The sequence below is a fragment of the Pyricularia oryzae genome, chromosome 6 (assembly GCF_000002495.2).
Source record: "Pyricularia oryzae 70-15 chromosome 6, whole genome shotgun sequence".
In the NCBI taxonomy this organism is placed as follows: Eukaryota; Fungi; Ascomycota; class Sordariomycetes; order Magnaporthales; family Pyriculariaceae; genus Pyricularia; species Pyricularia oryzae.
In genome coordinates, this window is record NC_017853.1 from 908,874 (window position 1) to 933,130 (window position 24,257).

Sequence of the window (24,257 nt, forward strand, 5' to 3'; positions counted from 1 at the left end):
AAATTGGTTCTCCACCCAAATTAAGCCAATTTGCTGACGGGCAGCAAAAATTTGCCCAATTTTTATGACAAAACCGACAAAAGAAATTAAAAAAAAGCAGCAGCACTTATAAATATTCCATTTTTGAACGGAACCCCATTAAAACTGGCATACCTAAATGTAAAATCTACGGTATATTTTAAATTTCTTATTGTCACGGCCAGGGTAAGCATAGCACGGAAGCTGTGAGGATCAGGCCCCTAGACCTACCCTCAGAATCACGTGAGGATCAGGCCCCTAGACCTACCCTCAGAATCACGACTCGGCTCCACACCGAGCCAGGGATCGGACAAGGATCCACTACCTCCGGATTTAAGCGCGTCTCTTGAGCGCGTCGACGATTGTAATTTCTCTCTTCTCTTCAGTTTAGAATTTTCGTCGATAGCGCCTAATACACTGAGGTTCTCCAATGTATGCCTGGCCGTGACAGAAGCTAGTCTATTGGCGCCTATCGACGAAGATTCTACTCTGAGGAGAAGAAAGGAAACAAACAAAGTTCTGAGCTTGACGCGACGTCGATAAAGGTATCACCCTGGTGGGTCGTTGGTCCAGGGTCAGGGTTAGGGTCTGGTGATCTCATGGTCCAAATGTCACACTAAGTATTATATCCAATATACAAACCGTATATTTTTACGATTTTTATTCAATTTATTATAAGGGAGTGAAATTTCTGTTTAATTATTTAATATATATTAACATCCCCGCGAACGGCGAAAAACGACAAAATGGTTTCAAACCTGAACCGAAGCGATTTGTATTTGGACCCACAGGTATAATATACAGCCGCAATTGAACCACGGCGACGCGGTTCAATTGCGGAACTGCGGGCTTCAGGGATAAACCCTGAGATTAAAAATTAGGTAAAAGGTAATATATTTTTATCTAACGACTATTTCATCTAAGTTCGAGCTTCTAATAGTCTTTCCCCTTTTATACCCGTGGTGTAGTGTGACATTTGGACCATAAGATCACCAGACCCTAACCCTGACCCCTGACCAACGACCCACCAGGGTGATACCTTTATCTACGTCGCGTCAAGCTCAGAACTTTGTTTGTTTCCTTTCTTCTGCTCAGAGTAGAATCTTCGTCGATAGGCGCCAATAGACTAGCTTCCGTGCTATGCTTACCCTGGCCGTGACATGTAGGACCGGGTAAGTTACGGGCTGGTCATGTTGGGCACCGCACGTAAGTCATCAATTGCATTGATGAATTGAACGCGATCCCCTCTTTACCAACACCCATAAATAACAACTTTCACCATTCGTCATCAGAATCCTGGTCATAATTGAAATCCTCGCCATAATCAGACTCCTGGTAATTATCAGAATCTATACAAGATTCGACATCAGTCCCAGGATCATTCCACACTCCATCTTCAAAGTCAGTAAAATCCGAATAATAGCCGGTAAAGTCTGCATCAGTTACACAAGACATGGCGTCCTCATCATCGGAATCGGCACGCGCAACTAGTTTGCCGCCCTGTCGGCGGCCAGTCCCATGCGGAACTAGTTTACCACCCCGTCGGTGGCAGGCACGGTGGGCGGCACGGTTTAAATGGCCGTGGCTGCCAGCAAAAGCTGCACCAGGGGTTTTGCGTTGGCCAGTCCCGCGTTGGCCAGTCCCGCGTTTGATTGATTTGCCGCCCCGTCCGCGGCACACACGGTGAACCTTACGGTTTTTAGAGCCGTGGCCAGCAAAACCGGGTTTCTTGTTAAGACGCTGGCCAATTCCGTGTTTCGCAAGATTGTTTGTGTTGAGTGTATTACCGTTGCCACCGGTAATGGATGGAACGGTTAAAGCCTGGTGGTTTTGTAAATTACCGGTGTGGGCGTAAGCCGAAAGGGCAAGGGTAAAAGTAAGGAAAAAGCTGCAAGGCCTCATTTTGAAAAGAAAAATTGCAACTAGGAAAATAGGAGCAAGGTAATATATAATAAGATAGGAAAGTTTCAAAGTTGGAGAAAAGTAAAAGTTTTCGCGCAAAGTTAAGCTGGAATCGAATATTTGAGCCGATGGAGGAAATTTAATTTTTGTAAATAACTGTTAAGGGCTTGGGGTTTATATATTACTTTACCAAAACTATTTAATATATATTATAATTATAAAAGTATACGTTATTTATAGTACGCATAAAATTAGTAATTAGACTAAAATTTTAAACCTACTTATATTACTCGTGCCTAAAACGTTATTAATAAATAAAACTTTACTTTTACTTTTATTACTCGGGCGTATTTATTTATTATTTTTATATCTATTAGTTAATTATTTGCGTTTTTATCATAAGAACAACAAGTTTTTAAGATAATAAACAAATTATAAATAATAATTTACAAAAATAATAAATTTGAAAAAATAAAAATAAATAAAAAGAAAACTTTGTATAAAATTTATAACGTGGTTCATCAGGACCCCGGACATATCAGGACCCCGGACACTTTTCCTGCACAATACTACTTCCAATTTCAATTGCAACGCCAGCGTTGTTCAATTTACCTCAATGCAATCGGATATATGTACATTAGACATTTCTGCATCCTCCTGACAGGTGCGTGCATTATGTTCAGGTTTACCGCAGTTGCCGCAACGTCGTTTAGTCGCCGGCTGCGCACTACTCCCCTCCCCATTTTCATCTTTTTTTTCGTATATTAGACCATCGGCACCATTTAATTAAAGCAAATTCTAACCCTTTTGTATGGTAAATAACCCTCCTTCGCGGATACGTGTTTTTTAAGCCCTGCGCCGTTTGCTAAACGTTTCGTTGGCCTTTCGAAAGCTGCGGTTCTCCGTTTCCAAAAGTGTGGTTCGATAAGCAATTAACTCCAACCCTTTTGTTAGCTGTTTTACAGCATTAAAAATAGGCGTTGGCGAGCTTCCCTAATAACAGCTGATTCGACTTTTAACAAGGGTAAATTAATTAACGGCTTCTGTCCGGTTGTGCGGTGTTTGAGAGACCCAGGTGTCGGTGCTGGAAAAATTAAGCTTTTTAGGTGACGGCGTCCGTAGCCTAACATCCAGCTTAAATATAACCATTTCCGGGCTATGGGGGATAATTCCCGCCCCTCGAAAACCCCCGGCCATATTTTCTTTTGTCATTAACTTTTTGTAAGCCGCTGCAAACGCCAAAAAGAACTCGACTTTGCTAATAACGTTGAGCTCCACATCTCCGACCCCCCTAAAGTCCGGCCCCTAAAAATATCTACTCAGCCACGTCAACCCTTTGTTTTATTTTATAAATATCTAGACGAATTTTTCACTTTAGAACTTGATTTTTGAAGATTCTTGCTCCAAACCTTCCAATGAAACAGTACACTGAAAATCAGCTTCTTGCTGCCATTTCTGACATAAGAAATGGCAAATCAGTTCACAAAACCTCGCAAAAATGGGGTATTCCTCGGAGTACCCTTCACGATCGTTTAAAGGGGGCCCAGTCAATTCAACAAGCGAAAAGATTTTGTCAAAGGCTTTCACAGGAGCAGGAAACCTGTTTGGCAGATTGGGTACTTGCGCAGGCCGCGTTAGGCCTTCCGCCAACGCATCAAGAACTACGCTATTTTGCGGAACGAATTCTTCAGGCCGCCGGAGAAAGAAAAAGCCTTGGGAAACATTGGGTTAGCCGTTTTATAGCCCGATATCCAATTTTGAAAACCCAAAGACCCCGGCGAATAGGAAATGCCCGGGTTAATGGGGCTACAACCGAGGTAATTAAATCTTGGTGGTCCTATTTGAAAAATCCCGTTGTCGATACTATAAAACCGGCCAACCGTTGGAATATGGACGAAACAGGTATAATGGAAGGCAAAGGATCTAATGGCCTGGTGTTAGGGCGTAATAAAATCCGGCCATTACAGCGAAAAGAGCCTGGAACGCGGGGTTGGACGAGCATAATCGAATGTGTATCAGCTACGGGGGCTGTTATACCTCCCCTCGTTATATTTAAGGGGAAAAACGTACAGCAACAATGGTTTCCAGCTGATTTAAGTCCTTTCGATACCTGGCAATTTCATGCAACCGAAAACGGGTGGACAAATAATGAAACAGGTATCGAATGGTTAAAAAAGGTGTTTATTCCGTATACCCAACCTTTAACCCCTGAAAAGCGGTTATTAGTTCTGGATGGCCATGGATCACATATAACGGACGAATTTATGCTTCTTTGCTTGCAAAACAATATTCAACTCCTATATTTACCCCCTCATTCGTCACACGTTCTTCAACCGTTGGATTTATCGGTTTTTGGGCCGTTAAAGGAAGCTTATCGACGTCACCTGGGATTTGTAAACCAGTTTTGCTGTTCAACGGTTGTTGGGAAACGAAACTTTCTACTTTGCTATCGAAAAGCCAGATCAAAAGCATTTATAGCAAAAACCATTCAATCTGGTTGGCGTACGACGGGGTTATGGCCGGTGAACTTGGCAAAACCACTTTTAAACCCTTTTTTATTAGAAAATAGCAACGCCAACGTCGAAAAAGGTAAAAATAACGGCTTCCAAAGGGATAAAACACCGGAAAATCCAACCCAAAAAATTAACGACCAGTCTTTACTTATTTGGAAAACCCCTAAAACGACCCGAGATATTCGACTTCAACTACAGGAAATTTCCCGGTCCGAAAAAAGTAACGCCACTTCACGGCTTTTGTTTGCAAAAGTCCAAAAAAGCTTCGAAACCAAGGATATCTTATTGGCTGAAGCTCAGCAAAAAATCAGTTTGTTAAAAGCAAAATTGGAGGCGGTACGGCCGGTCAAAAGGAAAAGGGTGATTCCGGATCCCAACGAGCTTTTGGTCAGCAAAAAAAACGTTTATGAAGCACAGGAAAATAATAGGGACTGTTTAGAAGCTTTGAACGATGGAGAAGAGGTTAGCGAACCGGGAGAGCCTGACAATGATTGTATTATTGTGCGTTGATAGGTTTACATTTAAATCGGTTTATAAAAGGGGTATTTCGTCGTTACATTTTTCAAGGGGGCCGGACTTTAGGGGGGTCGGAGATGTGGAGCCCAACGTTACTGGTAATGTGGGCCCGGATAAAGTCGTTAATTTTTTGACCGTACGCCCGCTTAAGGACGTTGAACACTCCGATATTAAGTGGCTGGGTTCAATGAGATAAATAAGCAGGTAGGCAAAGTGGAATAATATTGTAATCTTTATAATAGCCCTCGAATTCAGGGGATCGATGACTGCCGTGCCCATCGAGCACTAACATCCGATATACGCCTTTTGTCCGCGATTTTGTATGGTTGTCGAAATGCTGAACCCAGTCGAGGCCAATCTCGTTGTCGGTCCATCCATTAACGGTGGGTTTAAGGCGCCACGTGTCCGGAAGACCGCCTTCTGTATAACGTTGCGTACCCCCTGTTCGGCACCCCCCCTGTTCGGCACCCTGAAAATCTAACAACGAAATGCCTACTTTTATAAACTGATTTAAATATAAAATTATCAACGGACAAAAATACAATCGTTTTCACGCTTCTCCGGTTCATTAACCTCTTCTTCATCAGCTAAAGGTTCCAAATTTTCTATATCATTTTCCTGCAATCCAATAATGTTCTGTTTGTTAACCAAAAGCTCGTTTGGATCCGGAACCACCCTCCTCCTTTTAACCGGCCGTATTGCCTCCAGTTGTGCTTCCAATAAGCTGATTTTTTGCTGGGCGCTAGCCAAAAGGGTATCTTTGGCTTCGAAGCTTTTTTGGACTTTTGCAAATAAAAGACGTGAAGTAGCGTTGGTTTTGTTGGATTGGGAAAGTTTTTGCAGTTGAAGTCGGATATCTCGGGTCGTTTTAGGGGTTTTCCAAATAAGTAAAGACGGGTCGTTAATTTTTTGGGCTGGGCTTTCCGGTGTTTTATCCCTTTGCAAACCGTTGTTTTTATCTTTTATAACGTTGGCGTTGCTATTTTCTAACAAAAAAGGGCTTAAAAGTGGTTTAACCAAGTTTACCGGCCATAACCCCGTTGTACGCCAACCAGATTGAATGGTTTTTGCTATAAATGCTTTTAATCTGGCTTTTCGATAACAAAGTAGGAAATTTCGTTTTCCAATAACTGTTGAACAGCAAAATTGGCTAACAAATCCAAGTTGACGTCGATAAGCTTCTTTTAACGGCCCAAAAACCGATAGATCCAATGGTTGAAGAACGTGTGACGAATGAGGGGGTAAATATAGGAGTTGAATATTATTTTGCAAGCAAAGAAGCATAAATTCGTCCGTTATATGTGATCCATGGCCATCCAAAACTAATAACCGCTTTTCAGGGGTTAAAGGTTGGGTATACGGAATAAACACCTTTTTTAACCATTCGATAGCCGTTTGGTTATTTGTCCACCCGTTTTCGGTTGCATGAAATTGCCAATTATCGAAAGGGCTTAAATCCGTGGGAAACCATTGTTGTTGTACGTTTTTTCCCTTAAATATAACGAGGGGAGGGAGGGCAACGCCCGTAGCCGATATACATTCGATTATAGTCGTCCAACCACGCGTTCCGGGCTCTTTTCGTTGCAACGGCCGGATCCCGTTAAGCCCTAATACTAGGCCATTAGATCCTTTGCCTTCCATTATACCGGTTTCGTCCATATTCCAACGGTTTTCCGGTTTAATAGCGTTAATAACCGGGTTCGTAATATAAAGCCACCAAGATTTAATTACCTCCGTAGTAGCGCCATTAACCCGGGCGTTATCTATTCGACGGGGCCTTTGGGTTTTAAGGATTGGATAACGAGCCAGAAAACGAGTTATCCAACGTTTTCCAAGGCCTTTTGTCTCTCCGGCGGCTTGAAGAATTCGTTCGGCAAAAAAGCGTAATTCTTGATGCGTTGGCGGAAGCCCTAAAGCTGTTTGGGTAAGTACCCAATCAGCCAAATGCTTTTCCTGTTCCGTGGAAAGCCTTTGAAAAGGGCTTTGTGCTTTTTTATAAGGTTGAGAACCTTTAAGTCGACTTTGAAGTGTAGACCTAGGTATTCCCCATTTTCGGGAGGTTTTTGCAATTGGATTGCCATTATTGACGTCGTTAATTGCAGATATAAGCTGTTTTTCAGTATATTGCTTCATTGGAAAATGGAGAATTAAAATCAGAAAAAAGTAAATCCAAAAGTGACAGATTCATCGAGATATTTATAATAGAAGTTGGAGGATAAAAATAAAAGTGTTGTTATTTTTGGGTGCCGAACAGGGGGGGTGCCGAACAGGGGGTACGCAACGTTACGATTCTTGACCGACCCAAACAAATACTCGATCGGGTTTAAGTCTGGTGAGTATGGCACTTGGTATTCGATAATTACACCGGCGCGTGCGAAAAAGTCCCTCAGTCTTTGGGAGACGAAGTGGAACGAAGCGTTGTCCATAAAAATAACCGACCTCGGCTCTGGATACCTACCACAGTGGGGCAGCAGCCGTTCAAGGACGCCTTCGAACACGTCTACGTCGGTGTTCTCTTCGTATACCTCGCAGTAAATCACTCCGTCTATTGTGTATGCTGGCAGCACCTGAACCCGCTTTCCTCGGTGGAACCTCTTTCTCTGCACCGGTGTCACGCCTTTCGGCGCATAACCTTGCTCCAGTATCCCCAGGCCTCGATCGCTTCCACTTTCATCAATGAATATCATTTGGCTGACTTTGTAATGCGATCGCCGCTCGATGTAATCGTCTCGAAGGTTCTGGTTACGCTCTTTTGCGATGTTTTGGGTCACTTTTTTCGTCCAGCCGGCTCGTTTGAGCGTTCTACCGATGGTAAATCGTGATACTTTAAACTGGTATTGCTCATAGATGAAATCAGCCATCGCTTGTTGACTCATGCAAGGATTTCTTTCCAGCCGGTTTTGCAACGCCAGCCACATGTTCTCTGTCACCTCTCTGGGTCGGCCCATGACCTTGGGTGGAGGGTCAAGCGAGCCATGTCGGAGAATATTAGACCGGGCATTACGAATGGTTCGCGTACTGCAGGGGACGATGTTCCGGGATATTTCGGCATCTGTGATAGCCTCGTCTTCGCAATTTTCAAGAGGAAGAAGCCCAGGCTCAGCTTGATGGTGATCTGGTCGTTCCCTCGTCACAGAAGGATACTGAGTGAGGTGCTCACAGTGAACAAACTCAACTGTCTCAACGAAACGCTACCGTCACTTGACTTGCAGACGGTTGTTCGAGGGCTCAGATCCGCGGTATAAGCCAGAGCGAGTGGACACAAGTGCCCGCCCATGTGATCTCGAAGTCGAATCCGTAGAAAACAAATATATTTGTTGGTGAACAGGGTCCCAAGATATCTGAAAACCCATCTCCTCAAATGCTCCAAAGCCTCACGCCATATTCGATATTTAAAAACCCGGCCTCCTGCGTCATGTCCTGCTGGAATTGAAACTGTAGATGAGATGCTTGTCAAAAATATTTTTCGTTGGTTCCCAGGTATTGTCTTCATCTGGAAAACCCTTCCACTTGACAAGATATTGAATATGTTGGCCACGACGTCGTTTTCCAAGCAGTTTCTCGACCTCCCATATGTCTTGTTCTTCGTCGAGGGCCATTGGGTGGCTCTTGGTTTGCAAAAGTACCTTATCTGCAGGGAGATTATGGTTTGTTGTTACTCTAAGAAGACCCGGATCCACCAATTCCACGGTAAATCCATGAATCTTGACAGGCTCGCAGATCTTGGAGTTTGCGGAAGAGTCGAGGTGTTCTGTAGTTTTGTTGCTTGTCAAGGACCCTATTTTCTCCATAGAAGCGATGGAGTTATTGATAAATCCGGTGTTGGCAAGTTCGCAGTCCTCATAAATACCGGTAGACTCTCCGAGAGCAGCAAGGACGCTTGTTTCCAACTGTCTTTCTTGATTTGCCTTTTTTGTCGGATGCAAATTAGTTTATATGGAGGAAGTGATAGGGTTTTAATTCGATACACTTACCGCGTAGTGCGAATCATCTTCGGTTGGGGACGCAGGGGTGCTTGCATCGAAAGAACCGCAGCTTGAATTGGTTGAAAGAATGCTAAGAGTAGACGGCGTGGCGCAAATCGTTTCAGACAGAGTTTCAAGAGGGTATACCTGGATCAAATCAGTGCTGATTTTACGGATTCGGCGACGCTTTGGCTGGCTCTGGCGTGAATTTGGTGCCTCATAATCCCCGATGAATGGATCCTTTTCAGTTTTCGACCGGGAGGCAGCCTGCGCCGAGGGATAGCTGTGAGCATCCTGTAGGTGGTACCATAACTCCTCTGAGTTGTACTGTGTTGAGCAACCAGGATCTGGACAACGCAGCTCCGTTTGTGAACCAGACTGCCTGATGTAAGAAAAGAAACATTGGTGAATATGTTTCTTCCAGCTCGACTGCTTCATAAACCCGTAAAATCGTCTTGCAGCAGGCAGTTTTTTGTTATGCAGGCATGTTATGCAGTTGCCAGCGTAGGCGATTGCTCGGCGAAACTTCACGAAGTCACAACGTGTAGGAATTTCGCATTTTTCAATGTGTTCCTGACAATGAGCTTCCCATTGGTTAAATCCTCCAACTGCTTAATTGCATATGAAGCAAAATTCAACGAACTTGTACTTTCCTTGTTGCTGTGCCTTAACGCATGTAAAAACATGATACCATCTATGATCGGGGTGGATCCTAACAAATAGATACGTAAGCAAAACTTCAATCAAAGCGAATTTGCGTTTACTTACAAGTCTACTTCGGCATTGCATTCCTTCCTGGGGCATCTGCCATCAATCGGCTGCAGGGATGGTTGATACGCAACTCGGCAGTCATTCTTCAAAAGACCCTGAAGATCTTCCATTGCCGAAATTCCGATCTTGCTCCTTAGATCGTTCACCTGAAAGAGCGCGTTAGAGAGACGTTTGCGCTCCGGCATCATGTGTTGAATTACACATAAGTTGCCCTCTCCAGCCCCCAAGGGCCCACATTGCCATTGACCCACACATTCAGTCTGCGATCAGGTTGGGTTCAGTCGTGATCAGTCTCGATCAGTTACGATCAGTCAATTGACCCAAGAGGGCTTTACATTGTGGCGGTGTGCTGCGAAGTTCTTCAGTGATGCAACTTTTCGCGAGGGAACACTTTTGGTCCAGCAGGGCCCGGAAATGGGACTATTAGGTCCGCAAACTCAACCAGCCAAGGCCCAAATCAATGCCCGCGCTCCTTCAAATAAATACCAGTTTCCGTTCCTGGGACCATTTTTGTTCCTTTTCCAATTGACTTCCCATTTTTGTATCTCTCCCACAAAGAAACAACCGGATTCTTTCCTCACTACACCCATCTCTTTTTGCACAACCTGCCTAAAGCTGGTTCCCTCATTCACTTGTATCTGTTACAACAACAGCTCATTAGAATGGGCAAAAAGCGGACGGTAGAAGACAGAAGAAGACTAGCTGAAAAGAGTGGCTTCAACTTCGATGATGACGATGTTGATGATAGCCCCGTCCCACGATTTGTTCTGGGCTATACCGAAAGAGTTTGCAATGTTCAGGTCGGGTTGTGGCAGGAGTGAGTCAACTCTTCTGTCGCCTATACGCTGCATCAACTGACGTACGAAGGTACCAAAAACACCACCCGAATGCTATTTATAGCGATTTGAGGACTTTGAAGCATTTCGCCGAATTCATAGGCAGATCTACTTTGGGAATATTTGACCCAGAAGGCAAGGCGACTGTTCAAACTGTGCGCAATCATTTCCGTCGGTTTGTGTCAGGTTGGAATCGCAACAACCCAAAATCTTTGATTTCAAGAGATCATACAGATTCCATCACCAATGTAGGTCTTCCTAACATCTCTCCCTTGGAAGAATCTTGATGCTTACTGAAACCCAGTACATTAGAGGGCCCCTAAAGGAGAAGATCGGGTTGTCAGACCTCAAGAGACCTAAAACATACATGACAATCGAAAACTTCATGTACATGGAAAGACAGCTTTGGCAGAATGATGGGCATGAATATCTCCACGATGGATATCGTGTTCTTATCAGTGCGAAGCTGAAATGTCATGTGTTTACCTCGGCTAGAGTGGGTGAAATAAGTGAGGGTTCCAGCCGAGCGGGCACCGGGAAAGGGTTGCTTTACAGGGTACGTGAATACCATAACCATGCGACAAAGATTCAAGCTAACATTTATGAGCCCTACAGCACACCGAGATGTTAGTTGCATGGAAAGATGGACAGCCAGAGCTGCGCTACAGTCTCAAACGGGAGTTTGCGAAAGGAATGCACAATAAGGAAGATCAGCGGTAAGTCAGCTATATTTCACTAGAATGTTTCGACTATTGTTCTCTCTTCGAAGACCCCGGGGCCTTTACAATTTTTAAGCACGACACTAATTAAAAACAGACCCACTCACATTTTATATGAGCATGTGCCCGGTCAGCCTCTCATTCTGAATCCGATCGTCTTTCTCCTGGCCATATTCCTCGCGCGAGGAGCTTTCAAAAGTTACAGCACCATTCAACAGATTTTGGCCGTAAAACCACCGCCCGACCAAGAGTATTGGGTTTTGGATTGGGCAGATCGTGTTATGAATCTCCCAGTATTCCCAACGATGACTGCAGCGGGTCTTACCGAAAAGATTCAGACGGCTGGTGCATTTACCAACCAGATCAGGGGTCTATCAATACGTGCAGGAATGGAACGACCCGTGACACCACATGGGATCCGCCGAGAATGCCTGATCCAAGCTACAAGTAAGATATGTTACTTCTCCTGTTCTAGTCCTTTGCTAACAAAAGCCTAGGTAACGGTTACTCCAAGGATGAGTTGATGAAGTTCGCTGCTCACACAAACCAAATGACGCTAACTAGAGACTACCTGAGCTCTATAACACATGTGGATGGTCAAGGAAGTTTTCTCAAGATCACTCTGCGTAGCGATCAAGCGGAAGATTTTCGTTCAATGAGTGTCAAAAGGAATCCCGAGCTTTTTCTGTCTTTGCCAGCAAAAGCACAGGATGAATTAAGACAGCAAAATGAATACGTTGCAATCACAGAACAGCTCAAGAGTCTAGCTTCTCAGACAGACGTCCAAAGCACAAAAGATAAAAGTCGACTTATCTCGCAAAGACGCAAGCTTGAGAAAGCGGAACTGGACAGAGTTCGCGGTTCCCAGTCCCGGGTGCACCCAAGCGATCGCGAAGAGCTAGAAGGGCACCAGATGGACCAAGACCGTTCCCTGTTCGGGCGTCTTCAACAGACTATTGTCACACGCACGGATTGCCCTCGTGAATTTCCTTTCTTGTCCATAATCCTGAACTACTATTGCCAAGACTGAGCGCGTGGTGAACGTCGACTGAACCGCCATTGCCAAGACTGAGCGATGGGTGAGCTTTGCCTGAGCCTGTGGCGCAGTCGTCAAAGCCCATTTTTGGGCCTTCGGCTAGAATTTCCTCAATCAAAAACGGGCATGTCCAGAAACTGGGTACGGCTTGGCCCAATTTCGGCCTGTCCGTGTTCCAAGTTCTATTCTTTGGCATCCTAGTTTCGGACCTTCCAATATTCTAGGCATCCCAGAACTTGACATTATGTCGATGAAAGGTCCAAATTAAGCAGCGATTTGTTTTTTTCGACTCGCGTGACTTATCAATAAGTTGTCTTTCAATTATCTGGCCACCTTTTCGGCCCAGTATCGTTTCGAAGTTTGTGTAAAACTCCATTTTATACTGTATGTAGACTTCATCAGAGGTCGATAAAATCAGTGAGGCTTTGAAATGACTACAAAAGCCCTGTTCCCTCATAGCAATCTCTTTTTGGATTCGTTACCTCACCAACGCTGGTGATACCAAACGACCTACATTCGGAGCGCTCAAGTTTCGCGGACCACTCATACTTGGGATCGTACTATTTTCCGAGACGACATCCTCATCATTGCGGGCGTCAAGGATGATGCGCTAATAATAACTTTTGGTACTGTTGGGATCGAACCGCTACTTTTTGATAAGTGGATGGAAGGAGTTGAATTACTTACTTCCGCTAGAGAGTGGAACGTCACCGGGTTTGATGGTTTCGTTCACATCGTCGGACAGACTATCATGTTCAGAAGTGGCAAAAATATAGACAAGGCGCTTTCCTTGCTTGGTTGCTTTGGTTTTGTGGATAATATGATCTCGGAAGGAATCTACGTGTGTCAGCCGCGCGATGGGTATTTGCGACCGCATGACTTTGTGGATTGTGTTCAGGCCTGGCGGTCTAGAAGCCAATGGCGAGCTGGTTGTTGCCGTTTGTAAGGGTCTGTCTGGTTTTGATTCTGTTAGTGAACAACTATGAGCAAGGATGTACAGGCGCACCTCAGAAATCAACTACCTTCTGTTTTGTGGCGCTTACAGTATCATACGAGCAGTCGTAAAAAAATTTATTGATTCATTCTGTGTCGTCCGCATGATTTGTTCATCACCTTGCTTGCAAAATCACATAAGTAGCTAGTCATTGTCGTTAATTCCAATTATGCCCACTTAGTGACAGCAACTTTCTTTCTTTTGAAAGAACGTATCTTGCCTTCATCCCACGTCGGAGCAATGGCACAATAACGGCTGATAAACTCCCGTTTTCAACGTTCATTACTTCTTGAACTTCGGAGCTAAGTTTGTGTCGCCAGTTGCACTAGGCATTGCATCGGGAACTTGTGGATTGCTTCGGAGTCCTCGTTATTTTGGCAAACACGTACGAAAAAATACTCTCGCAATAGTAAAAGTTCTGCCTCATAGGTATTTGAATGCTGCCCCCGGCTTGTTACACTAACTGAGTAAAGAACCCAAGCTAAGGAGAAGTCTCTCGCAGAGAATGGCTTCCAATCATTTCTGGGAGACAAACTTAGGCCCTGACGGCAAGCGCCCCCTCCCCCCGAAAACTGCTGCTGGCCAGAGTCACCAAGCGGACTAAGTGACAAAATTGGCTGTGTAGTAGTAGTAGTAGTATTATTATTTAACGCCGGGCTCGGCCCGGCTCATTAGCCGGCCGTTAGCAACCTCCCGAGGGGTATCTCGGCCGCGCTTTCTATTTTCTCTATTTACACAGCGGAAAACAAGGGCATAGAAGCGAATCGAGCCTGACCGGGTTCGTGCCCGGTCCTGCTTACAGGTTTGTTCACTGACGCGACCCCGTGCCTTCAGGCGCACGGAGGGTTCGTCTGACGGCAGTTGACGGCTCTTCATCGAGAGGGGCCTGTGTCCAAACAGCGGAGCTGTCGGTCGTTTGTAGCCATGGAGACGAAGTTCCCAACAAGTGTGGGCTCGACGGCACAGGCGGGTGGTTGTTGTCGATAGCCAGCCGGGTTATCCTTGCCACGGTAAGCGGGGAGGAGGTGGAGGGAGCAGGATTCGAACCTACGTTACTCAAGTAACAGCCATGGCGCTTAACCACTGCGCCATTCCCCCCTGAGCTCCAAGGGAAGATTTACCACTTATTATACACTTGTGCCTTGTAAAAATTCTACTTTTAACAGTGTATCAATCTTGCTTCGTAAAATCATCCAAACAAGGTTGCATTGGGCGCTTCGGCCGGCGCTAAATCACTGCATCAACTAACCCTTCTTGCTATTGGCATTCGTTATTCACTTCGCATACAGTTGCACACATATTGGATGTCTCCACAAGTGGATCTGCCGAGCTTTGGGCGGCTACAGCAGCAAAAGAGTGGAGGCCGTTCAAGATGGCGGCTAATTGCCGTTGATGCCTAAAGCGAAAAGATCGACTAGCACTGTGAGCCCCAAATTTTTCAAGGTTTTCCATATCGTCCTGCCGAACGCTGTCACTATCACGCGTTACTTCGAATTATTGAAATTCTCGCGGAATTGCTTACAATTCCTGAGCTAGGAGCTTACCGGCAGTGTTATAAATGTTTTGGTTATTTCGTCAAGTCTCGGCATCTGTCAAAGCTGCTCCATGTTTACGTTTGTCGCGACCTTTCCCAATCCTGCACACCAAACAATCCGACTTCCTCAGGCAGCGTTGTTACAGCACGTCATCACAACCAGCCGAGTACCAACTAATTGAAGACGTGGAGAGCCTATGGGAATATCGACCTGGCGGCTACCATCCCACCCATATTGACGACTGCCTTAACAGCCGATATCAGATTGTACATAAACTTGGTCATGGCGCATTCTCCACTGCATGGCTTGCTATTGACAAGACAACGTCTAGATATATAGCCGTGAAGATCGGAATCGCAGATGCGGACCACACCGAAATCGAAACGCTCTCTCGCATTCATAAAAGCATAGCTGGCCGCAACGACAGGCAGGACTCCTTGATTGCTCCTATTTGGGACTTCTTCCATCATCGTGGTCCCAATGGAACTCATCCGTGTCTAGTGACTCTTCCGGCACTTTGCAGCTTGCGAGATGCAAAAGAAGCTTCTGATAATGGTTTGCTTCAACTTGAAGCCGCCAGATCTTTAGCTGCGCAGCTTGTAATGGCAGTGGCCCAGTTTCATTCCTCGGGCTATGCCCATGGTGGTAAGGAGCATGCTTGGTGAAAATATTTGGAAACCCATGCAAATATGCAGCCAACTAACCAGTGCATAACACTAGATCTTCACCTCGGGAACCTTCTCTTGAAACTCCCTGAATCCCTCGACAGGATGCCGATAAACAAACTATATGAACAGTATGGAGAACCGAACCGGGAGCCAGTAGTTCGTCTTGATGACCCGACAGCACCCAAGGACCCTGGAATTCCGTCTTATGTGGTGCCTCCTGTATGGCTGGGCGTTTCGAGTGATGATGTTACCCCGGAAATAGCAAAATTGCTACTTACCGACTTTGGCGTGGCCTTTCGGCCCGATGAAGCGTCTCGGTTTAAGTCCAATGCGCCCATAACAATACGCCCACCGGAGGCATTCTTGGAGCCGACAAAGCCTCTCACCTTCGGTTCGGATATATGGAGCTTGGGGTGTGTCATCTTTGAGCTTTTTGCCCACAGAACTCTGATTGATGGTTACTTTCTGCCAACGCAAGACTATATAACAGCGCAACAAGTGCAGCTCCAAGGTCCCATGCCGCTCGAGTGGTGGAGGGCATGGGATGAGCGATCGGAATGGTACGATGAGGCAGGCCGGTCTCTGTCTCCTGAATCGAGCCTCTGGCCATGGGAAAGACGCTTCGACCAATGGGTGCAGGACCCACGGCTGCGCGAAGGGATGGAGTTAGTTAGTAAGAACGAGATGGAGGCACTTTTAGTGCTTCTGAAGTGGATGCTCGCATGGAAGCCAAGCCAGCGGCCCGACATTACCCAGGTCCTAGCCGCAGATTGGATGACTATGTGGGCTTTGCCAGCATACCAGAGTAGAGGCGGTAGAGACGACCACTAAGCTGTAAACAGAATTTCTGATCTATGTATACCTCACATAACGTGGATTTACTTGACCCCGCCCATGTCAGAAATAGAGATTGCTTTCGAAGGCACTAATCAAGGAGCTGAGAGAAGTTGTACTAAGATATATGCGATATGGGGTCTGGTCTACGGTATACGGCATACCAGGGTGCAACATCATAGATTGCTGTACTTTGTATCTTTCACTGAACAATGAGACTAGTTTCAATGTTACGAAAACCTTTCTCTACCAAAGGGGATGTAACGGTTCGCCACGTATACCGGTAGTCCGGTCTACGAGATTTGGCTACCTATATAAGCCTCGGCGACGGTCCCCAATGTGAGATATCTTGCCTTTGTCTATACCTTTCAGTCACGATATCATTGCTGTTTCCACGACCCATGACAATCATTTGTCAATACTGGAGGGTACGTATAAATATCGGCGATCCTGTCAAGATTCGAGACGAGAAACCTTGAGGATTTGTTTGCTACCTAGTTGTTTGATTTTTTAACGACCGGGTCTGCGGTTGTCATCATATGTTCTTTGGGCTAAGCAACCTACGCATCTGAGTTTTAAAATAAGCTTTTGTCGCCCTGGTTCACTCAAGACGATTACATAAGGTCTTGTTAGATTTGTCTCCCTCTTATGTTTTCACCTGCAGGATGCCATCTCGAATCGGCATTGAATTTGCTGCAAAGTTGGCTAGAAGTTAGCTACCTGTATCAGCAATTTGCCAGGACCTTGGTGTAATCTATGACCCGATATTATATTATAAAACCAAGACTCACTGCTTATATTCTTCTAGAACTTTCAATGAGCATCCGGTAAAATAAATTAAACAACCGACGCTTTGCGCTACTTATAGCGCGACGCCCGAACGGGACACCTGCCCAGGGAGGAAAGGAGAAATAGCCCTTACCTCTTAGCTCCCTGCGTTTCCCACAGTGATTCGTTCTACCTCGTTTGGTTTCACAAAAAGACTTTCGAAAAAAGGGGTTTCCGAGTGAGCATATCCTTTTCCATGTTGCATGGTCCATCATATCTCCGTTGGGCGATTCTTGGCAACGCTTATCGAAGACCAAGCTACATGAGATTTGATGACATGATTAAGATTCTGTCTTGGCTCCGATATAGTTTGGTAGGGCGCAAGTCATCTTGCACCGGCAAAAAATCCTCCGGCAACTAGCCAAATCGAGCAGTCGCTCAAATCCTCTCGGGGGTTCGGCGTTTCTTTTAAAGGAGATGGCTCCAAAACACGGCAGTCAACTTAGCTTCCGGTCGGGTATTGAAAGTCCGCCGCGTGATAAGCCCTCATTCCCCTGCCACGTTGCATCTCACCCCCCAATCAACGGTTGCAAATGCGGGATGGTTGGGCGGAGCAGATAGGCCGACGATCTGCGATCGGCATGATGCTGCGGAGGGCCCCGCCGACGGTCGGACAAGCATTTGATCATTGACTCCAATTACTACTGATAGTAGTTGGGTTGGAAGGCGATAAGATAGGTACCGAATGCACTCCGGGTGCAAGCTCTCCTTCCACTGCTGCACTGGTGATGCTGCTGCATGGAAGATAAGGGACTTTGGAGGCGGGAAGAGGGGAAAACCCCGCAATGACGACTGGACGACAAGAAGAAGGGTAGCGATATGTATTGACTGTATATTATAAATGAGAAAGTATGTGCAGCCCTTTAGGGACATGTTTGTGCATGGGATTTGAACATCCATTCTCAACCCGCCCCTCGAGATCAAAATGTCGGAAAAGGAGCAAACCATCGTTGACCCGAAACATAATGGCGGGAATGTTAGCGTCAGCGACGGCGATGCTGCCTTGCAGTTTCTTAACAATGGCACGGCGACAGTCATGACAGAGGCCGACGAGAAGCGACTGCTTAGGAAGATTGACCGCACCATTATGCCTCTGATGTGTTAGTAAAAAGATTACAGCCTTACTGGCGGTCCTTCCTCAGAGATGCAACTATAAACTGACAATAGAGTCACAATTCACAAGTCGCGTGCTATTTTCTGCAATACCTCGACAAGACCCTCAGTAAGTCCAGACAGGCTCTATTCGAGCCCTTTGTCCTCTACCTGGCACATCAGCACTAACGCTCTAGCAGTCAACTATGCCAACGTCATGGGGCTGCAAAAGGACACGGGCATCAACACAGATCAGTACTCACAGCTGGCCCTCATCTTTTACGTCTCGTACCTCGTTTTCGAGTTCCCCACCGGCTACCTGATGCAGCGACTCCCAACATCCAAATACCTCGGCTTCAACGTCTGCGCTTGGGGCATGATGGTTGCGTGCACCGCGGCGGCGAACAGCTGGGCGGGACTTGTGACCCTGAGGGTGCTGCTGGGCTGCTTCGAGGCCGTCGTGGCTCCCTCGCTGATCCTCATCACCACCATGTGGTACCGCAAGTCGGAGCAGCCTCCACGCGTGGGCTTGTGGTACGTCGGCACGGGCATCGGCAAGATGGTGGGCGCCTTGACGTCTTTTGGGTTCCAGCACTACACCGGCAACGTCATGCGGTCGTGGCAGATCATGTTCCTCGTGTTTGGACTGATAACAGTCGCCGTCGGGATCCTGGTCGTGCTCTTCATGCCGGACAGCCCCATGAAGTCACGACTGACCCAAGAAGAAAAAGTCTGGGCGATCGAGCGGCTCAGAGGCAACAAGACGGGCGTCGAAAACAAGCACCTCAAAAAGTACCAGGTGTATGAGTGTTTTCGAGACCCGCAGACTTTTCTGCTCGTCTTGATTGTCCTTTCGTCAAACATACCCAACGGCTTCATCAGCAGCTACCAGGCGTCTGTCATCCAAAGCTTTGGTTTTACCTCCAAGCAGGCTGCCTTGCTGTCTATACCCTCGGGTGCCGTTGCCTGCTTCGCCACAATCACCGGAACCTGGTTTGCCGGGAGATTCAACCTTAGGGGCCCCTTCATCCTTGCCACTCTCGGAATGGGCTTTCTTGGCAGCAACCTCATGGCATTCCTGCCAGAGGATGGCTATGTTGTCGGAAAGATGATCGGCAACTACTCGGCCAATTTCATCGGCTCCTCCCTGCCCCTGATGTACTCGTACGCCGGGGCCAACTACGCCGGCCACACCAAGAAGGTTACCATGAATGCCATTGTACTGATATCATTTTGTACGTTCCCATGACCAGCTGCAGTCACCTACCTACCTACTCACCTAATTACTCACCTACTGACCTAACCACCTCATTCAGGCTTGGGCAACATTATCGGCCCCTTGACATTCCGCGAGCAGGACAAGCCGCGCTTCATCCCGGCCAAAATCGCCATGGTCGTGACCACGGCGTTCGCCGCTCTGCTGACCGTCGTCCTCATGCTCTACTACAGGTGGGAGAACAAGAGGCGGGACCAAAAGTACGCGCACGAGGCCCACAGGGAGAACAGCGAGTTTTTTGACCTCACGGACCGCGAGAACCATGAATTCAGGGTGAGTAAAAGCAGAAAGCCCCCCTTCGTAGTCTCCTTATCACGGCTCCGGTTCTAACCGATATCGAATAATCAGTACGTCCTGTAGTGGCATTTCTTTGTGTAGGGAGGTGGCATGCAGATAAGGGGCAGATTGTCCGGGGATTTTTGTATGACCTAGATTTATCAAAGAACTTGAAAGCAAAAACCAATTTCTTCTTATTGGCTTAGATAACATATGACGTCCCTGATTTTCGGAACATCGTACGACATGCAAGACGGCCCGAATCGGCGTCGGAGTTACCTAATCCGGTCAAGCCGCTGACGGCGGATTGGTGGTGATTAGCCAGTTGTTTGACGGCTGCGCGACGTTGAAGCCAAGCCAACGGACGGATGGTGATTGATGAGATGTGACCCTGAGTTTTGCGTTCAAGCGATTCTAGTCTAGCAATTATTTGATACCATATAAGGAGAGCTTCGGGCGACCTTTTGCTCCCATGTCTTTGTTTGCCATCGGCCATCCTTAAGAAGCAAATACGAGGAATCCTCCGATTGACACCCTCTAAACACATTTTCTCCTTATCTATTGACGATTCCAGTTTGTCACATATCATCTGCCAGCCATGGGCGTACGCAGTCACACCGTCTCTGACGCCGCGGCCGCCTCCAACATCTCAGGCCTTCCTCCGCGAAAGAAGCAAACAAAGCTGGCCTCTATTTTCAAGCGCATTTCGCCTTCCAAGAACGTCTATCCAGCCAATATTCAGCAGGCCTATTCGTCATTGGAATCAGTCGATACTATCGACGAGATCAAGGATGGGCAACAAAGACGTCGATCTGCTGGCAAGTTTCCCTCATATCATACCTACTCGGTACATGCGAGAGGTCAATAAATTGTGATTGCTGACTCAGAATGTTGCGCATTACAGAAAAAAAGGAGATAGCTGCAGCCCGGAAAGCCCGACGGACTGGGATGGACAAGCTCTCGGCAGGCCTTGGGGGTTGGGTTCCCGAGCGACCGGTTGGCTCCGGTATTGGTCCGTCTTGAGCTAACGGGATGGCATGAAATAAGCATCGCGGGGCGTCAGGGGTAGTATTTCGCAGCAGGCTATAATATATCGCACGGACCATAACCGTTGGAGGTCAATCTGAGTTAGTTAGAATCATAATTGAGAAAATATCCGTTTGCAACCTTGCACGCCGTCCGCTGGCTTTCTGGAGCTACTCAGGGATGTGGCACATGCCATGTGTTCAAGGTGTAGTTCTCCACATCATTTATTCTGGACGACTACGTAGTTGACAGTGCGATGATAAGGAGTGTATTATAAAGCTAGAATTATACATTCTCACGTTGGTGACAGTCACTACGACTGTTTTCAAGTACACAGGTTGTACTTGCAGGTGTTGGTTGACTCAACTTGACCTTGGGATCAGGTTTAACCACAGACCATCATGAACGCACCGGGAGGTTTCTGGCCGTTAGAAATTAGGGTGAATGTGCATGGCTCAGAATCCCTCTCGTCGTTGCAATTTGCCAGCTTTCTTCTTTCATTCCCTCCATCTCGCAAGCCCATACATAACTCTCAGGAGGAACAGCAAAAACCATTTACCTGCAGAGGATGTCGCCAGTGGAGCGGTCAAACTCGCAGCGGTTCCTGTCGATGCCAAAGGCGTAGTTGATGAAGCCGCCGTCGGACCAGGTGTAGAAGTTGTTGTTGCCCTCCATGTACATGCAGTCGTAGTCGGTGTGGAGGAAGCCGGTCTTGAGCTCGACCTTGGTCCATCCGGCGATGCCCTCGGGCCTCTCGAGGTGGTAGCCCTTGTTGTAGCAGACGACGGCCGGGTACTTGGCCGGGTCGGGGTTGCTGTACCACATCTCACGGACGGTGGCCTGGGTGAAGGCCTCGCGGGCGGCGGTCCAGTTGCGCAGGTCCTTGATGAAGATGCCGGCCTGCTTGATGGCCTCGTTGACGGCCTTGGTGGCCAGGTCCTGGAGGATCGGCGTCAGGGCGCCGATGATGGCGCCCGAGATGGCCTGGCGCTCGACGAGGCTGTGCTCGGGCTCCTCGGCGGCGGCCTGGGTCTCGATGTGGCCGGCCGTGCCGAACTCGATGGCCGGAACCGCGGCGTCCACGTTGGCGACGGGTGCCTCGAGGGTGGTGGGGGCGGCCAGGACGCTGGTGGCAGAAGCCAGGAGGAGCATGTTCTTGAACTGCATCTTGTCGGGCTGGTGGAGGTTGGCTTTGCTGGGCAGCGAAGGAACAGACAAAAAAAAGGAGGAGAAAGAAATTAAAAGAAAGGGTTTGAAGGAATGTGGTATCTCAAGCTGTGAGAGGCTGTGAGGATGGGGGAGAAGGAAGGGCAAGAGAGAACCATTGTGGTGGTTGCATGCTGCATACTTGTAGACAAATGCATTCTTCCCTCTTCGTCCTCATCGTGAAGGTGTGTTTCGTTGTGGGCTACCGCATCACCCTCGACGCCAAGGTGACTAGAGACAGCCTCTTTCTTCGTTTGTCTGGCTGCATCTCCACAGTTGGGGCCTGCAGTCGTAACCCATCCCACTGCGCAATCGAGAAGGGATACAGCTTATCCCGCTAATCATTATTCTCACTGGCCAACTCGTCGGCAGAACCCCAGGTATTTCGTCTCCATGGCTCTATTTTTGGTGGGCCAAGCTTGCAAGGAGGCGAAGTAGACGTGTACCGACCTGGTGAGAAGCCAAGGGGAAGGTAAGCTGCATGCCCAGCCGTTTGATGATGGCGAACTCCACACGGATGCTAGGGCCTTGGTGAATATGCTTAGACTATCGCCAAGATCTGCAGCCCCGCGGGACGTAAACCATTGTGACTACTAGCCATTCGCGAATATTGCCGAAAGGTCATAGCACTGATGTTTGTCCGATCGGTTTGCTTGCCGTCATCCGGTTGGTATTAGGATTGGATGGAAACAGGGGTGCCTTCTCCTTTTCCTTTCGCCATCTCCATTCAATCTGTTCAGCTAAGCCCCACAAGGACCTGACGCATTGACGATGATGTGTACCATGGGACATGGGCTAAGGATTCAGGGGTGTCCACCATATCTTCAAGTATCCGAATGCCCACCAATAAGCCCGCCTTACATCGTAGTCTTCTCACAAAGGGAAATTGGCCTAAACCACATTTTAAAGCAAGGTCTGAAGGCCGCATGATGTTGGCTAGTAAATGAGGTGTGAGTGGGATGGTAATTGTTGCATGCAGGGTCTTGTCGCGGAACCAATGTCACCATGTCTACTGCAGTCCATTCCAGCTTTCCTGCTGTGCTTCACCGAGCCAACGGCGTTCTAATTGGCGGACGGATAGCCGTTCAGCCCTGGGTTGGCGACATCTCGTGGGGATGGGTCTCTTGCTTCCGGGATATCCCCGCTTGTCAGCCGTTCATTTTCACTTTACCACGCGTACGGTCTCCTCAGAATCGTTGGTCAATGCGAAACATCTAGTTATGTGCTATAGCGCAGGCCAGTCATAGGGCCGGCTGTATCGATCCGTGGTTCCATCCCGGCATCTTCTCGCCGTAATTTGCGAGGATATCCACACCTGGCTTTCTCTCGGTTGGAACCAATGCCCATTTGCAACAATTCGATGGTTCGGGCAGCCTTACGAGGGGAATTTTAAGCCGCTCGTCCTGTTCTTGTTTGGCTTTTGTGCGGTTGCCAAGTTGTGTATTAATTGTCGCATGCATTTCTATCACTGCGAAAACCGCGTTTCGGCGGCCAAAACGTGGTGGTTGCATGGGCAGCAACAATCTCGGCAGCCAAGCAGTCCAACATGATATGATGGCTACACCTCGGCATGGGACTCGAAGAGCAGAGCAACCTGAATCTTTCTCCAGCGCAAGGCCCAGGCCTTTCAAATTGCGCGTTGCACGGAATCCTCCGTCGCAAGGTCCCGGAAGTCGGCATGTGTTGGTTGTTGCGAGCACAGCAGCGCTCCTCTTGGCAAGTGTCAAATGGGCATGGTATCGAACCGAAGGGGGCAGTACGAGTCAGGAACGTTGCATGCAGACGACGAAAGCAGCACCACAGCAAAACACACCATTGTCCTTCATTTGCCCTGCCTCATCTCTGGGGCTTTTTCTTTCTTTCTTTCTTTCCGCATGACCAGAAACTCTCAGCAAACCGCACCTTGAACGAGCCTTTCCATCTTGAGACTTAATTAGAGCCTCGTTTGTGGATCTTGATAACAACACATTGCAGTCGGTCACTTTCCACCCGGGACTTACATTCTCCGTCCGGCCAATCGGCATCAATCGCGACGGCACGGTTGCGTGCTGCATGAAAAGCCCACCTATCTATGATGGTCGTCCAACGCGACGTCGTTATATCATCATTAAAGACTCCATCCCGAAAATAATGTTCCCCACGAGGGCCTTCCTGCCGTTATGTAGATTTATTGCTTGACAGTCCACCCACCCACCCACTTTCTGAAGCCATTCTGTCCATTGACCTGGCCTGGTGAGTGAGTTGGC

The 24,257-nt window shown here is 47.5% G+C and overlaps 7 protein-coding genes and 1 pseudogene across 8 annotated transcripts; 4 read left to right on the forward strand and 4 right to left on the reverse strand.

Annotated features, from left to right (window-relative positions):
• Positions 1 to 1,293: 1,293 nt before the first annotated feature.
• MGG_14965 (uncharacterized protein) lies at positions 1,294 to 1,920 on the reverse strand (the record flags this gene model as incomplete). The annotated part of the gene is made up of 1 exon (XM_003719361.1): positions 1,294 to 1,920. The coding sequence occupies one exon, from the start codon at positions 1,918 to 1,920 to the stop codon at positions 1,294 to 1,296; it is 627 nt and encodes a 208-aa protein (XP_003719409.1).
• A 6,346-nt stretch (positions 1,921 to 8,266) lies between these two features.
• On the reverse strand, positions 8,267 to 9,870 carry MGG_17615 (uncharacterized protein; the record flags this gene model as incomplete). The annotated part of the gene is made up of 3 exons (XM_003719362.1): positions 8,267 to 8,857; positions 8,924 to 9,296; positions 9,683 to 9,870. The coding sequence occupies 3 exons, from the start codon at positions 9,868 to 9,870 to the stop codon at positions 8,363 to 8,365; spliced, it is 1,056 nt and encodes a 351-aa protein (XP_003719410.1). The 3' UTR covers positions 8,267 to 8,362.
• Positions 9,871 to 10,347: 477 nt separating this feature from the next.
• On the forward strand, positions 10,348 to 12,270 carry MGG_17616 (uncharacterized protein; the record flags this gene model as incomplete). Its single annotated transcript, XM_003719363.1, has 5 exons — positions 10,348 to 10,502; positions 10,834 to 11,077; positions 11,137 to 11,237; positions 11,338 to 11,687; positions 11,738 to 12,270. The coding sequence occupies 5 exons, from the start codon at positions 10,348 to 10,350 to the stop codon at positions 12,268 to 12,270; spliced, it is 1,383 nt and encodes a 460-aa protein (XP_003719411.1).
• A 2,026-nt stretch (positions 12,271 to 14,296) lies between these two features.
• Positions 14,297 to 14,368, reverse strand: MGG_20268 (annotated as a pseudogene). Its single transcript has one exon. The product of its transcript is annotated as a tRNA-OTHER (tRNA).
• Positions 14,369 to 14,759: 391 nt separating this feature from the next.
• MGG_10392 (CMGC/SRPK protein kinase) lies at positions 14,760 to 16,439 on the forward strand. Its single transcript, XM_003719364.1, has 2 exons — positions 14,760 to 15,450; positions 15,526 to 16,439. The coding sequence occupies exons 1-2, from the start codon at positions 14,829 to 14,831 to the stop codon at positions 16,302 to 16,304; spliced, it is 1,401 nt and encodes a 466-aa protein (XP_003719412.1). The 5' UTR covers positions 14,760 to 14,828; the 3' UTR covers positions 16,305 to 16,439.
• A 1,621-nt stretch (positions 16,440 to 18,060) lies between these two features.
• On the forward strand, positions 18,061 to 19,863 carry MGG_12231 (allantoate permease; the record flags this gene model as incomplete). Its single annotated transcript, XM_003719365.1, has 5 exons — positions 18,061 to 18,235; positions 18,319 to 18,357; positions 18,428 to 19,462; positions 19,544 to 19,776; positions 19,852 to 19,863. The coding sequence occupies 5 exons, from the start codon at positions 18,061 to 18,063 to the stop codon at positions 19,861 to 19,863; spliced, it is 1,494 nt and encodes a 497-aa protein (XP_003719413.1).
• Positions 19,864 to 20,148: 285 nt separating this feature from the next.
• On the forward strand, positions 20,149 to 20,947 carry MGG_12230 (uncharacterized protein). Its single transcript, XM_003719366.1, has 2 exons — positions 20,149 to 20,597; positions 20,684 to 20,947. The coding sequence occupies exons 1-2, from the start codon at positions 20,378 to 20,380 to the stop codon at positions 20,800 to 20,802; spliced, it is 339 nt and encodes a 112-aa protein (XP_003719414.1). The 5' UTR covers positions 20,149 to 20,377; the 3' UTR covers positions 20,803 to 20,947.
• Positions 20,948 to 21,057: 110 nt separating this feature from the next.
• MGG_10394 (uncharacterized protein) lies at positions 21,058 to 22,767 on the reverse strand. The gene has a single exon (XM_003719367.1). It carries the CDS (start codon positions 21,970 to 21,972, stop codon positions 21,361 to 21,363), a length of 612 nt encoding a protein of 203 aa, XP_003719415.1. The 5' UTR covers positions 21,973 to 22,767; the 3' UTR covers positions 21,058 to 21,360.
• Positions 22,768 to 24,257: the final 1,490 nt, after the last annotated feature.